Source organism: Coenobita brevimanus, chromosome 79, assembly GCF_032717465.1.
Source record: "Coenobita brevimanus isolate Jiangsu-jjx chromosome 79, ASM3271746v2, whole genome shotgun sequence".
NCBI classification, from domain to species: domain Eukaryota; kingdom Metazoa; phylum Arthropoda; class Malacostraca; order Decapoda; family Coenobitidae; genus Coenobita; species Coenobita brevimanus.
This window is the reverse complement of record NC_137032.1, coordinates 34,495,016-34,510,437: the sequence shown is the minus strand read 5'-3', so window position 1 is coordinate 34,510,437 and position 15,422 is coordinate 34,495,016. Positions and strand designations below refer to the sequence as shown.

Sequence of the window (15,422 nt, the reverse complement as noted above, 5' to 3'; positions counted from 1 at the left end):
GCAGAAACATAAGTCACAACTGTACACTGTAGCGTAATGTTCACCTCTTAGCGATTTATTACCCTCTGACATAATATATATCATTAATGCTGATTATTTCTTATTCCACAGGAACATCAAAGGAGTGTAAGTATATTGGAAATGTAGTGGATAAAAGTTCACCTAGCATTTCACCTCTTGCAAACCTCACTCTCCTCTGCTGGCTAATATTTCTAAGCTGAGAGAGGCTTGGTATGTTTCTCTGCCTAATAATTCACCTCTTGTACTTCTCATTTTCCTCTGCAGACTAATATTTCTAAGCTGAGAGAGGCTTGGTATGTTTCTCTGCCTAATAATTCACCTCTTGTACTTCTCATTTTCCTCTGCAGACTAATATTTCTAAGCTGAGAGAGGCTTGGTATGTTTCTCTGCCTAATATTTCACCTCTTGTACTTCTCACTTTCCTCTGCTGGCTAATATTCCTAGGCTGAGAGAGGCTTGGTATGTTTCTCTGCCTAATAATTCACCTCTTCTACTTCTCACTTTCCTCTGCTGGCTAATATTCCTAGGCTGACAGAGGCCTGGTATGTTTTTCTGCCTAATATTTCACCTTTTCTACTTCTCACTTTCCTCTGCTGGCAAAATATTTCTAAGCTGAGAGAGGCCTGATACGCTTCTCTGTCCATAGATGATCTCTTTGATATGATGCGTCAGGGTGGAAAGTGACGGACATGTTTGAAGTGATAAACAGACGCAGGAATATAATAAACTTACATTTATCCCTGAATGTAGAATAAATTAATGGCTAATAATAATGATATAAAATGGAAGGCCATTTAATGAGATGAAATAATTATAAAGTATTTAGTAGATGATAATAAGCTGACGGTATGAAACAGCTGATGGTATGGTATTGAGAGTCAGAAGTATCTATACGAAACTGACGGCAGATTGGGTGTTAGGATGACTGATGCACTCTGTACGTTCATGATTTCGTGTGTGTGTGTGTGTGTGTGTGTGTGTGTGTGTGTGTGTGTGTGTGTGTGTGTGTGTGTAAACCCCCATACACCAAACCCTAATTTGCAACACACGTAACATTTTGCAAGACGTAATAATTCGCAACACACCCATTTTGCAACACAGGTAATTTTTTGCAACATAACTAGCATTTTGCAACATAATACTGTAACACCCGTAACACTTTGCAATATACCTAACATTCTGCAACTCATGTAACATTTTCCAACACATTAATTCTGCAACACACGTATCATTTTTCAACACACACAACTTCTACAACACCCGTAACATTTTTCAACACACATATAACTTCTGCAACACACGTAACATTCTGCAACACATGTATCATTTCTGTACCACCTATTTTGCAACCCACATCACTTCTGCAACACACGTATCATTTTTCAACACACATATAACTTCTGCAACACGCGTATCACTTCTGGATCACCTATTCTGCAACACATGTATCATTTCTGCACCACCTATTTTGTAACCCATACCACTTCTGCAACACACCACTCCCCCACCCACACAGCGAGGAGCCGAGGGTGTGGGCGGGGCAGCCAGCGCGACCGACCTGCAAGCCTCAACGCCACCTCGTATTTCTCAAGACACACAAATGCGCCTCGTCCACGCTACAGAACGTCTTCATGCGCTTTGCCGCCACGCACAATCTCTCCGTGGTGTTGCCCCTCTCTGGCGTGTACCTGGACAAGCGAGGAGGGGACGTGCAAGGCCTGAGAGCCAAGGATTACATCAGTTCCCCATTCGCCCCTCCGTCAGGCAAATACCACTTCCTTGTTCATCACACCAGGCTCAATGTTAAGGCTATACAGCAGGTTGGTTTGATTCTTACGTCGTTCTGGTGTAATGTAAATAATACCACTTTCTAATACCACTTCCTCATTCATCACACCAAGTTAAATGCTAAGGCTGTATTGGTATGATCAAGTCGTTCGGGTTTAATGTTAATAATACCACTCTCTTATGTTATAAATACCACTTCCTCATTCCTCACACCAGGAACAATGCTACGGCCATACAGAAGGCTGGTATGATAAATCGTTCTGGTGTAATGTTAATAATACCACTCTCCCACTCATAAACTCAATGGTATGAATTTATGTAAGTCCAGCGATATTCAAAATACCACTTTGTCATTCACCACACCAGGCCACTGAGAAGATTACAGGTACCATAATATCTAATTCACTGTGGTATAAAATTAATAATACCAGTTCGTCATTCATTCAAAATACCACTTTCTGACTCATCACACCAGACTCAATGCAGTGCAAAAGATTAGCATAAGATCTCATTCACTATGCTTTAATACCAATGCCAACAATTTAATACCAGCAATAATACCAAGCCCTCATTCGTCACACCAGGCTAAATATTAAGGTTTTTAGCTGTTTGTTATAGTTATGATTAATGTTAACTTTTCTCCCAGATTAAACTAGCATAACTTAATCTAATTTAACCAAACCCAGGCTAACCTAACCAGACCTAATTCGTAATCTTAGTAGTGTTGCCTCATCAGTTATTCTCTAATCTAACAAGCTAAATCTCTAACCAAAGCCCTCCTAACCAATCCTACCTTACCATCTTCTAACCAGTCCTACCTATCCCTCTCCTAACCAAACCTACCCTACCTTTTCCTAACCAAACCTACCCTACCTTTTCCTAACCTAACCTACCCTACCCTCCCCTAACCAATCCTAACCTACCCCACCCTCTCCTGACCTAACCTAACCTACCCTATCCTAACCAATCCTACCCTACCCTACCCTCTCCTAACCTAACATAACCTACCGTCTCCTAACCAATCCTACCCCACCCTCTCCTAACCAATCCTACCCCACCCTCTCCTAACCAAACCTACCCTTACCCCCTCCTAACCTAACCTCACCCCACCCTGACCCAACCTCTCTTGACCCCAGCTGACCTATGACGACTCGGTGTGGGTAACGATCATACGCGAGCCATCTGCGGTCTTCGAGTCCTTGTTCCACAGTTACCAGCTTCACGAATTCTACGGCGCCACCTTCGACCACCTCGTCTGGATGCTGGAGGACTTGGGCAGGACCAGGCTCAAGAATTACAACAGCAGGTGAAAAATAGGATAGGCTGCCCTTTCCGTTTTCCCTTATTCTCGTTTTCTTTCCATTTCGATTCCTCTCTCTCTCTCAAGATTGGACGTAGGAAAGAAATAATGCAATGTTGTCGGTGGTGACTCTCTCTCTCTCTCTCTCTCTCTCTCAGATTGGACTAGGAAAGAAATGAAGTAAAGTTATAGGCGACGACTCTCTCTCTCTCTCTCTCTCTCTCTCTCTCTCTCTCTCTCTCTCTCTCTCAAGATTGGACATAGGAAAGAAATGAAGCAACATCATAGGTGACGATTCTCTCTCTCTCTCTCTCTCTCTCTCTCTCTCTCTCTCTCTCTCTCTCTCTCTCCAGGTATTAAAAAAAAAAAAAGGGCTAATAACATAAGCCTGAGTATTCTGACTGCAGATAAAAATAGCATAGCAGTATTCTCTCAACGACACCTGTATATAACATAGTCTGTGCTTTTCTCTCTCTCTCTCTCTCTCTCTCAAATTTCAATAAGTATCCCCTTCACCCCGACAGCATCTTTATCATTCTCTTTTTCTCCACACGATATTACTCAGCGGTGCGGCGAAATACCGAAACGGCACATTTAAATGGAAAAGAGTATCATTTTTATCACCATACAGGTTCTTGCACACCTGATTATCTGAAACCCAGTCAAAAATGTGTGTTTAATATACCGGTAGCTATTGATTAAAAAAAAAAAAAAATCTGGTTTGAGCTAAAACGTGCTAAAGTTAGAGGATATTTCCCCTTGATATCGTCAATACGTCTGGACTTTCTCTTTTGCGACAATATTGATTTAAAGTACAAATAAGTGTCCTTCCATTGTAAATAAATATATGTAGAAAACGAGTGTGTCAAGGCGAGTTGTCCAGCTAGACGCGAAACACTTCCGCTAACTTCGGCAGTTTTTCGGCCTTACACAAAGTTTTGGTCGGATTTCAGATAATTAGGTCTACATGAACCCTTATGGCGATGAAAATTACATTCTCCAATTAAAAGTGCTGATGCGGTATTTCGTAGCACCCATTACTCAGCTTGGGGGAGACTTTTCCAACTGAAGGAACGTGATCTTAACCTTCATCAAACGCCTTCGTACTAGAGTTCTCGCCCAAGCTGAAAAGAATTATATATATATTAGTTCTCTCGAGCAAATCGTACCGAAACCACCTGTAACTTTTCATTCCTTTTCTCTCCAACTCCCTAATCATGCATACATTTGCCGGTACTTTCAGTCTTTCATGCTAGCAACAGATCAACTCTAATTCCTTCCACAAACTATTATTTTCTTCCCTTCGAAGGAACTTCCTTTCACTTCGGCATACTTATTCTTGGAAGAGACGAAAAAAAAAAATTCAGTCCTTAAACACACACACACACACAAACACACACACACACACACACACACACACACATACACACACACACACACACACATACACACACACACACACACACACACACACGGTGCACTGCGGTATTGCGAAGTGCTGGATTTATCAACTCATACTTCTAATCACACATCTCTCGTGCTGTTCGTTTGTATTCAACCAATAATGACAGTTAAGCCAAGACCACAACGGTGTACACTGGACATACCTTTTAATTAGCTATAAATAATAATGAAGGCAGAGCATAATTTCAATCTGTTAGCTGCAAGAATCACTTGTTTATCGTCCATCTCGTATACTCACATGGCGTCGCTTACTTGTTTTTCCTAAGTTTTATCTTGCTGGAACACACCGGCAAATTCACTCATGTCACCTCGATGGCAGATTTTCCTTTTGCGGCCAAATTACCAAGCAAAATGTTCTTTTTAAAAATCATCTTGCGACTCTGGCTTTATTGTAAGAGATTTGGCAGCGACAGAGCATAATTTATAACACCAGTATGCGTCAGTACGTCTGCTGTGTTTATATATCTCTGGCTAAACACCTCAACCGACATGGGTAACACTTCATTAAAGAGATACAGACGGTATTTAAACATTAGAACAACTGAATAAATAGTAAAATCATACAGTATCGCCCTTCAACTTCATTAATATATATAAAACAATAAAAAACGGCAGTACACAAAAACTAAGAATTTTTAAAGTGACTGGTCTTAAGTTCCAATAATTTCGGCTGCTCGAAGGGAAGGAATTTTATAAGACTGCCAATTTCGCCAAGAATTTCCTTCCCAGGCCTCTATATGGGAAGGAAATTTTATGAATACCACAACTCTCAGTCTGATAACGTGATCTTGATTCGTGTTATCTATTTAAACGAATTTCTTTACTGTTCCTTGATCTCAGCCTTGTTCTCTCTCTCTCTCTCTCTCTCTCTCTCTAATTCACCTTTCCCCCCAGGTACCACGGTCGTCTAGGAAGGAACCAAATGAGCTACGACCTGGGCCTAGAGATTTTGGACACCAGGATGGACGAGGTGCTGAAGCAGGCCTTACCTCTACTAGACGACACCTTCCATCTTGTTATGGTGAGAGAGAGAGAGAGAGAGAGAGAGAGAGAGAGAGAGAGAGAGAGGATAGAAAGGGAGTGAAATGTGGAGGAAAAAAATATAGAAAGGGAGAGAACAGATAAGGAAACAATGAATACCACGATGAGGAGGCTACTTTCTGAAATCTCCCTCCCCCCCCGCCCTCCCCTCTCTCTCTCTCAATCAATCTATCTACCAGTCTATCTACCTACCTATCAGTCAATCATCTTCCAACCTACTCTCCACTTCTAATGCCCTCCTTCATAGATAGCAGAACGCATGGACAATCTATCTTCTTACCTACCTATATAATCACCCATCTACCAACCTACCCTCCACTTCCAATGCCCTCCTAATGGACAATCTATCTACTTGTCTACCTATCAATCACTCATCTACCAACCTACCCTCTACTTGCAATGCTCTCCTTCATGGACAATCTATCTTCTTACCTACCTATCAATCACTAATCTACCAACCTACCCTCCACTTCCAATGCCCCCCCTAATGGCCAATCTATCTACTTTTCTACCTATCAATCACCCATCTACTCCTCCTCCCCAGATAGCAGAACGCATGGACGAATCTCTCATCCTGCTCAAACACCTGCTATGCTGGGGCGATGACGATGTGGTGGCCTTGGCGCGGAATGTGAGGAAGGACAGGTATAGAAGTTACTTAAGCCAGGAAAGTGTTGCGACCCTGGAACACTTCAACGCCGCCGATGTTAAACTCTACGCACACTTTAAGGAGAGGTCAGTGCGAGGTCAGGGGTCAGTGTGAGGTCAGGGGTTCGTGTGAGGTCAGGGGTCAGTGTGAGGTCAGGGGTCAGTGTGAGGTCAGGGGTTAGTGTGAGGTCAGGGGTCAGTGTGAGGTCAGGGGTCAGTGTGAGGTCAGAGGTCAGTGTGAGGTCAGAGGTCAGTGTGAGCTCTTTTTATCATACCGAACCTCACCAATATATATATAAACTCAACCATATAACAACTCAATCAGGTCCCTTCTCTTCATGCCAAACCATCCTCCCACATATACACTTCAACTACACCTCTCTTCATGCCAAACCATCCTCCCACATATACTCTTCAACTACACCTCTCTTCATGCCAAATCATCCTCCCACATATACACTTCAACTACACCTCTTCATGCCAAATCATCCTCCCACATATACACTTCAACTACCTCTCTTCATACCAAACCATCCTCCCACATATACACTTCAACTACACCTCCTTCCATACCAAACCATCCTCCCATATGTACACTTCAACTACACCTCCTTCCATACCAAACCATCCTCCCATATGTACACTTTAACTACACCTCTTCATACCAAACCAACCTCCCACATATACCGCCTGGCCTGACACAACTGCACCCCTTCCTGCCCTACCAAATCCCACTCCCCCATGCAACCTCTCTCACCTGTGGCCTATCTCCTTCAGGTTTGAGAAGCAGGTGGAAGAGTTTGGACGTGGCCGAATGGAGGCAGAGGTGACCAAGATGAAGGTGTACAGAGATAAGGTAACTCATGGATGGATAGACTGACTGATGGATGGATGGATGGATAGATATATGGGTAGATGGATGGATAGATAGATGGACAATACGTACACAGACAGACAGATAGATAGACAGACGGACCGAGAGATAAGCTGACAAATAGACTGACGTACGTGAGAGAGAGAGAGAGAGAGAGAGAGAGAGAGAGAGAGAGAGAGAGAGAGAGTACAAAACGAGACGAGAATGTGTGAGAAATAAAGATAAAGTAAGGCAGAAAAGTAAGAAAATAAAGCCAGCTCTCTTGCAGGTGTGGCGGAAGTGTGGTTTGAAAGAGGACGTACACACAAGTAAGAAGAGGGGCGGCGCCAGCAAGTACCAACAGTTCATTATTAACTACAAAGTGCATACCAACGCGTCCAGCAGGTAGGCAGGGGTGAGGCAGTGGATAGGCAGGGGTGAGGAAAGGTGAGGCAGGGGCGAGGTAGTGGAGAGGCAGGGGTGAAGGATAATGGAGGGGTGAGGAAAGGTGAGGCAGGGGCGAGGTAGTGGAGAGGCAGGGGAGAGGAAAGGTGAGGCAGGGGCGAGGTAGTGGAGAGGCAGAGGTGAAGGATAATGGAGGTGTGAGGAAAGGTGAGGCAGAGGCGAGGTAGTGGAGAGGCAATGGTGAAGGATAATGCAGGGGTGAGGAAGGGTGAGGCAGGGACGAGGTAGTGGAGAGGTAGTGGAGGGGCAGGGGTGAAGGATAATGCAGGGGTGAGGAAGGGTGAGGCAGGGGAGAGGCAGGGGCGAGGTAGTGGAGAGGCAGGGGTGAAGGATAACGCAGGGGTGAGGAAGGGTGAGGCAGAGGAAAGGCAGGGTGAGACAGGGGAGAGACATGGTTAGGATGAGTGTAGCAGAAATAAGAAAGGTCTGGGAAGGGTGAGGCAGGCATGAGGAGTGAGGTAAGGTGAGTGGGTGAGAAAGGGTGTGGCAGAGGAAAAGCAGAGTGAGGAAGAGGAGAGGCAGGATGAGACGGAGGAAAGTCAGAGTGAGGCAGAGGAGAGCCAGGATGAGGCAGAGGAAAGCCAGGGTGAGGCAGGGGAGAGCTAGGGGAGAGGCAGGGCGAGGAAGAGGAAAGCTAAGGGAGAGGCAGAGGAGAAGCAGGGCGAGGAAGGGGAGAGGCAGGGTGAGGAAGGTAAGACAAGGGAGAGGCAGGGTGAGGAAGGTAAGATAAGGGTGAGGTAAATTGAGACAGGGGAGAGTTAGGGTGAGGAAGATGGTAGTGACTAGAATTGAATTGTAGTGAGGTGTGATGGACTGCGACATACATCAAAATAACCCTCCCCCAGATTACCCAGTTACTGATAACAACGTAATCTTTATCTAAAACTTGATATCTGGCTTACTGGCCCTCATGAAATACGTATTAGGTTTAGGTCTTATTTCTCTCTCTCTCTCTCTCTCTCTCTCTCTCACCTGGTCCTCAAGCATTCAGTACGCATCAGTCCTTAGTCTTATTTTTCATCCTTTCCTCAAGTGGATGGTTCTCTCTCTCTCTCTCTCTCTCTCTCTCTCTCTCTCTCTCAGCCATTTTTCTGTTCTTCTCTTCCTCATTTGATCATTACGTCTTATCACTACTCTTTCTAATTATCTATCTACCTATCTATTACCTACTTATATACCTATCCCTTCTTTCTCTTCCAAAAGCTATTTTCTTCCCCTGATCGCTCTTTACATCCAGTAACTACTCTTCCTACATATCTATCTACCTATTTCCTACCTATCTACCAAATTACCTGTCCCTACTTATCTATCTATTTACCTACTTACCTAATCCTTGTCTCTACCTATCCCTTCTCACTACTCTTGCTAAAAATCCTTCTACCTACTTACCTATCCTTCTCCCCCAAGGCTTTCTTCTTCCCTCAATCGATTGCTACCTCTGTCACTACTCTTTCCAAATAGCCTTCTACCTACCTACCTATCAATCTACCTACCTACCTACCTGTCTTCCTACTTACACATGTAGTCTCATCTCCCAAGGTACCGAGCCTACTGTGAGTCATACGTTTATCACTACTCTTTCTAAATAACCTTCTACCTACCTACCTATCAATCGACCTACTTACCCACACCTTTTCTCTCATCTACCAAGCTACCGAGCCTACTGTGAGTCCCTGATCCGCCAAAGTACCGAGTACACGCAGCTACTCCGGTGGAAACAATTCACCAGGTACCACCACCACCCTCCCATCAACCCCGGGAACCTCACCTGGCGAAGGAGATGGACGCCGAAGAAGGGAAACGGGCCTAAACCCAAACCACGCTCCAGACGCCCTTCCTTCCAGTCCAAACCCCGCTGGAGGAGGAAGGGAGGAAAGGGAGAGGAGGGAGGAAAAGGAGAGAAGGGAGGAAAGAGGGAGAAAGGAGAGGACTTCCCAACCAATATTCAAAGGGAGAAATGGCCAAGTACTCAGTCAGCGGATGTGATGATGATGAACTACACCTCCTTTTTGCCTACTTCCGGGGTGGGTGCCAGTAGATGAGAGAGAGAGAGAGAGAGAGAGAGAGAGGCTACACAACCTATCCACATATAACACACTACAATTAATGTCGGCTGTATTTATATATTCTGTCAAGTAAACACATCTAACTATGTGATATATAAATGTGAGTAAATGTCAGTACCATATCTAGCTATGTATTTAAAGAAGTATTATGCACTATCTATCTGTCAGTGTCTATCTATCAATCTGTCAGTGTTTATCTACCTATCTATCCCAAACGAAGACGCCTTACCTCATAATACGCTCGGTGACAAAAGTTCGTTTAATATTTCACCTCTTTTCACTTACCTCTCTTGGCTAATAATCCTAAGCTGAGAGAGGCCTGGTGTGTTTCTCTGCCTAATATTTCACCTATCCTACCTCTCACATTCCTATGTTGACTAATATTCCTGAGCTGAGAGCGGCCTGGTATGTTTCTCAGCTTAATATTTCACATCATCTTCTCACTCTCCGCCTCTGACTATTATTCCTGAACTGAGAGAGGCCTGGTGTGTTTCTCTGCCTGATATTTCACCTCTTCCACTTCTCACATTCCTCTGCTGGTTAATATTCCTGAGAGAAGCTTAGCATGTTTCTCAGCTTCATATTTCACATCTCACTCTCCTCGTTTGACTAATATTATTAAACTGAGAGAGGGTTAGTGTGTTTCTCTGCCCAACATTTCACCTCTTACTCTCTTTTGCTGGCTAATAACATTACTAATCTGGGAGAGGCTTGGTGTGTTCTCTGCCTAACATTTCATTTCTTCTACTTCTCCCATTCCTCTGCTGGCTAATATTCCTGAGCTGGGAGAAGCTTGGTGTATTTCTCTGCTTCTCACTCTCCTGTTCTGACTAATATTCCTTAACTGAGAATTATCTGATATGTTTTTTTTCCTAATATTTCACCGATTCGAATTCTCACTCTCCTCTTCTGGCTCTACGAGAAGAACATCGTATTGGTGTTTATTCCTGGTTATAAATTCTCTTCAGCCAGGGACATGGATGGAGGCTTGGCAGAAACCAGGGATGGGGTCAAATACGTATTTGTATTTGTAAATAAAAAAAAATCTATATTTGTATTCTATTTGCGTTTGAGAAATTTAGAAGTTGCATATTTGTATTTGTATCTGAGCCTTGGATTTGCCATTTTTGCTTCAAATATACACTCATATAAAAATGCTAATTTTACCTGCCATTGTGATAAAATTACTGCCAATAGTGAATTTTACTTTTCTTCACGAATAAAAGTTGGCATAGTTGGCATCCTGTCTACCACAAAAAATTCAGTCAAGGGATAATGTACAGTACTATACTTGTCAGAAAGTGTTTCAAACCTGTTAGCCTATGCTGAGTGACTGAGAGACTGAGATCAGCACCAGAAGCCAGCAGTCACTCGTAAAGCCAAGATGTTTTGGACCCAACCAGCCTGGTTGACACTAGCCAGTACATCGTTGAGTGTAACTGTTGTCACAAGAATGTTGCTGGCTTTAGAACACATCCAATCATACTCAATTCTTAACAATAACTCAAATGCACAGAAATGAATTACCAAAATTATGAAGGTCTCGTCGGGACTCGAACCCGTAACACCACATACGGTACAGAATGTGAGTGCTATGACCATTATAACACCAAGACAATTACTCTAAGTACTGTAATGATAAGTCTTGTAATGTAATTAAGCACCAGGTCTAGCACCGATGGTGCTTATTTTACCTTGGTAAATCTCAAGGGAGTAAAATTATGTTTATAGTTTGGCTGAAAGAGGCTGGTACGGTACCTGCATTTGTATTTGTATTTGAAGTTTCATATTTGTATTTATTGGCATGATTACTGTATTTGTATTTCATTTGTATTTGAAGATTCATATTTATATTATATTTGTATTTGATGATTTAGAAGTTTGAATATTTGTACCTGTATTTGTAATTGGCTGCAAAGAAAATAGCGTACTTGTGTCCGTATTTGTATCTGGGTACTTGTTTTTGATCCCATCCCTGCCAGAAACTATAAATCATATATTTAAAATTTATATCTGCATGGAGGCTGGGCAGAAACCATAAATCATATATTTAAAATTTATATTTGGACGGAGACTGGGCAGAAAATATAAATCATATACTTAAATCGTATATCGAAAAGTGGAAAGCAAACCCATAACTCAAGGTCATTTACGTAACGCCTGGTCGGCCTGCATCCCATATTACAGAACGCAGTCAGCACCCATACAGAAAGGCCAGATACGATCCATCACCATCACGTACTTCATAAATCTGCCTACGTGTCTAGCTATAACCAAACGCCCCCATTCCGTAAGGGGTGGCCACAAACAAATCGCCTCCATGTCGCCATGTCCCCTGCCATTCCACTGCTCTCCCAGCAGCTCACACCCCCCTCTCTCATATACCTCTCCATTCCATCCCTTCAGATATCATCATAGATTTGGGGTCTGCATCTCACTTTACGACTTTGCGTTTAAACTGTATAGTTTATCATTACACAGGTGTCCGATGGTTTCGCAATGAGCGCTGTTGCTTATCGCGCTTTTTCTTTAGGTGAATATTTCTGAATAAACCTCATGGCTCCATGTCATCCTCGGTCTGCCGTCTTATTCTCCATCGTCTCCACGTGGCCAAACCATCTCAGTATTTCTCCTAACGCTTTCATACTCGTCCACTGCAACACCACAACGCTCCTTCACTTCCTCATTTGTCACTCTCTTTCCACGTAAATCCACATCCTCCTCTCAAATAACTCATTTCCACGACTCTCACTCTTGACTTGTGTCCTTCATTGTGTCTATATAGGCCTATTTTGCTTCTACACATTTTTACCTCCGCCAACGAAGTTGGAAGTGGTTATGTATTTACCTATGTTTGTTTGTCCACAAGATATCTCCAAAACTTCTCGATGTATTTCAATGAAATTCTGTGGAAGGGTGGGACATGGGCCAAGAAAGAATTGATTAAATTTGGGGGCGGGTCCGGGTCCTGCAATGGCATTGACGGAGGTATCCACTCTCTGAGTGCTTTATAGTTTAGCCTAATTACTGTTTTTCGTACCGGTATTCTTTCCACAAGCCCTAGACCCCGTATTCTCGTCGGGTTCGTTTTCCTAGCACCTTTTTCTGCGTTATTTATTCTGCATATTACAGCTTATTTTCTTATCGTATTTCTATCGTTGTTGTTACATCGATAAAAACTAAAAAAATAACGTATAAGATAATATTAACGTGCCTGATAAAAGACTACACTATAGTTGCGGCGCACGACTCTGAGGTTGTCATTATCGTACCCTGGCAACCTACCATTCAAAAGTGCGTCTGATTTCGTATCATACTAAACACGAATCATATTATTATGCACGAATATATTATACACGAATAATACTATACACGAACATATTATACACAAATCACATGCGTCTCACACGAAATCAGACGCACTTTTGAATGATAGGTTGCCTGGGCACGATAATAACAACCTCAGAGTCGCGCGCCGCGACTATAGTAACGAAGTGTTTTAGAGAGAGAGAGAGAGAGAGTCACATTCTAAGTCGCTATGTAATTCCGTAACACCTCTTCCATTGCGATTTATTTCTCACATTACACCCTAATTTCCTCCTCTATGTTACTGACGAATATTATGTTGAAATAAACGCGGAATAACTAGCCTACTAGAAAGTGTTACGGCATAATCGGCAAAACCCTCATCCCCTTTTCTGTCAAGCTCCACAAAAGTAAAGTTACTCGATGTCCCTGTCCTTCATGTATGCAAGTGGTCAACTCTGGAACTGTCCTCCTCTGCTTGTACTTCCCTCTGCCTGCCTGTGTGTGTGTGTGTGTGTGTGTGTGTGTGTGTGTGTGTGTCCGTCCTTCATGTATGCAACAGGTCAACTCTGCAACTGTCTTCCTCTGTCTGCATTTCCCTCTGACTCTCTCTCTCTCTCGCCAGTCGCCTGAATCCTGGAAATGGGTGGCCACAAACAAATCGCCTCAGTGTCATCCTGTTCTCCACCATCACGCTGCCCTTTCTCCAACTCACACCCACCTCACTCCTACCTCCACTCTACCCCTTCATCTCATCCTCGGTCTTCCCCTCCCCCCTCATTCACACTCTCCAAGTCAATCTCTCATTCCCCATTCTCTCAAGGCCAAAGGTTCAAATTGTAAAATAAATCGCTACTGAAAAGGTGTTACGCAATTTCCCTCAGTGTGTTAATGGCTAATACAAAAATAAATGTGTCTATATTCAATAAAGTGATTAATAAAGGTATTTTATTGGAAAGTGTATTTTTATTACTATCCATTACCTTTAGTAGTTAGAAATAAGGTGGTGGTGATTATTTTTTTTCTCTCTCTCTTTCTCTCTCATAATCGTCGGACGGTAGCGGGGACTGAATTAAAGAGAAGTCACCATCTACTTATCTCCCCTTAAGTACGGTACTACTTACATCTCCCCAGTATCAACGTACTCAGCATCAGTAAAAAACACGAGGGTATTAGGGTGTAACAGGAAAAATAAATCGCTTAGGAGGAGGCATTACGAAAGCTCTTAAACGAACGAGAATATTGTATGGAGAGACTGAGTTCTTTTCACTTTAACTTGACCTAAAATTACCATCCCTGTTTTAAATGGAGAGCGTTAACAATAGAATAAAGCTAAAATATAATAGTCACGAAGAAGTGCGTGATATAATCTTGTATTAGAAAGATAAAGGTGATAAAACAGGAAACTATATCCTCTTCATTTAAACTTGGCCTAAAACTGCCACGTCTGTCTTGAACGCTAAGCTGTAACAGAGTAACAATTCAATATGATGCTAGTCACGAAGAACTCTTGTCGAAAGGATGCAAACCGTAGTAGTGTCACTTTCTGTCATTAGGTGAAATCAGCTGAAAAGGAAGAAATGCTGGACCAAACTATGGTGAAAAATCATAGGCTACTGAGGTTACAGGTAAATAACAGTAGTTATAGTAATAGGAGTAGTAGTAGTAGTAGTAATAGTTGTTGCCACCACATGAGGGCGTCGTACTTCAACATCTCAAGGTACATTACAAAGGGTAGGCCCATAAAGGTCAGAATATGTTTCTGTAATTCAGCAACATCTATCTGAAAATGTCCCCCCACCCTCTCAAACCTCCGCAACGCCCTCACGTGGTGGCACCGAAATGAAGGGCACTGCACTGCCCGCCTACGTAATATTAACACTCCTCAATTTCCTCCCTAACCCCTGAAAGGATACGCTTGCGAAAAAAGGGTAACTTCGGCCTGCAGTTCCCCTGGTTCACGTTTAGATAAGCCTGGGGGTGTTGCTGCGGCTACTACTACTACTACCACTACCACCACCAGTGCTACTACTACTACTACTACCGGTGATACTACTACTACTACTATAAATAATAATAATAATGATAATAATAATAATAATATCGTGAAGGAAAAGGGACAAAATTTTGGGTACTCTTACAGTCTACTTCACAGGAGAGAATCATATATGGTAAAGGAACCATACCAAGCCTCTCTCACAGTAGGAATATTCGCTAGTAGTGTTTCGTAAAGTGAATAACAATAATAAAAAAATATTGGTTCGTTTTTCAAGTTTTGTCCCAGTCTGAACGTAACAAAAGTGGCCGACTTAAAAGTCAAGTTCATCTCTCCTGTAAGTTACGCCATTGCAAATTTCGGTACCCTAAAAGTTTACTTATATTTATCTCTTCTTCCCAGTCAACATTTTCGCTTCTCATGCCTCCTTCCCTCCCTCCCCGTTGCCTCCATACCAAAGTGCAGCTGGCAGAG

General features: G+C 42.8%; 1 protein-coding gene across 1 annotated transcript in view; it reads left to right on the top strand.

Annotated features, from left to right (window-relative positions):
• LOC145408950 (galactose-3-O-sulfotransferase 2-like) overlaps positions 1 to 13,812 on the top strand; it is a 36,040-nt gene extending 22,228 nt beyond the window's left edge. The window contains exons 4-12 of the mRNA XM_080279530.1: positions 112 to 126; positions 1,538 to 1,841; positions 2,946 to 3,115; positions 5,468 to 5,594; positions 6,159 to 6,349; positions 7,040 to 7,118; positions 7,405 to 7,520; positions 9,232 to 9,604; positions 13,578 to 13,812. Of these exons, the coding sequence (XP_080135656.1) occupies positions 112 to 126; positions 1,538 to 1,841; positions 2,946 to 3,115; positions 5,468 to 5,594; positions 6,159 to 6,349; positions 7,040 to 7,118; positions 7,405 to 7,520; positions 9,232 to 9,604; positions 13,578 to 13,811 (1,609 nt within the window). The 3' untranslated portion in view covers position 13,812. The remainder of the gene's footprint in view (positions 1 to 111; positions 127 to 1,537; positions 1,842 to 2,945; positions 3,116 to 5,467; positions 5,595 to 6,158; positions 6,350 to 7,039; positions 7,119 to 7,404; positions 7,521 to 9,231; positions 9,605 to 13,577) is intronic.
• The last annotated feature ends 1,610 nt before the right edge of the window (positions 13,813 to 15,422 follow it).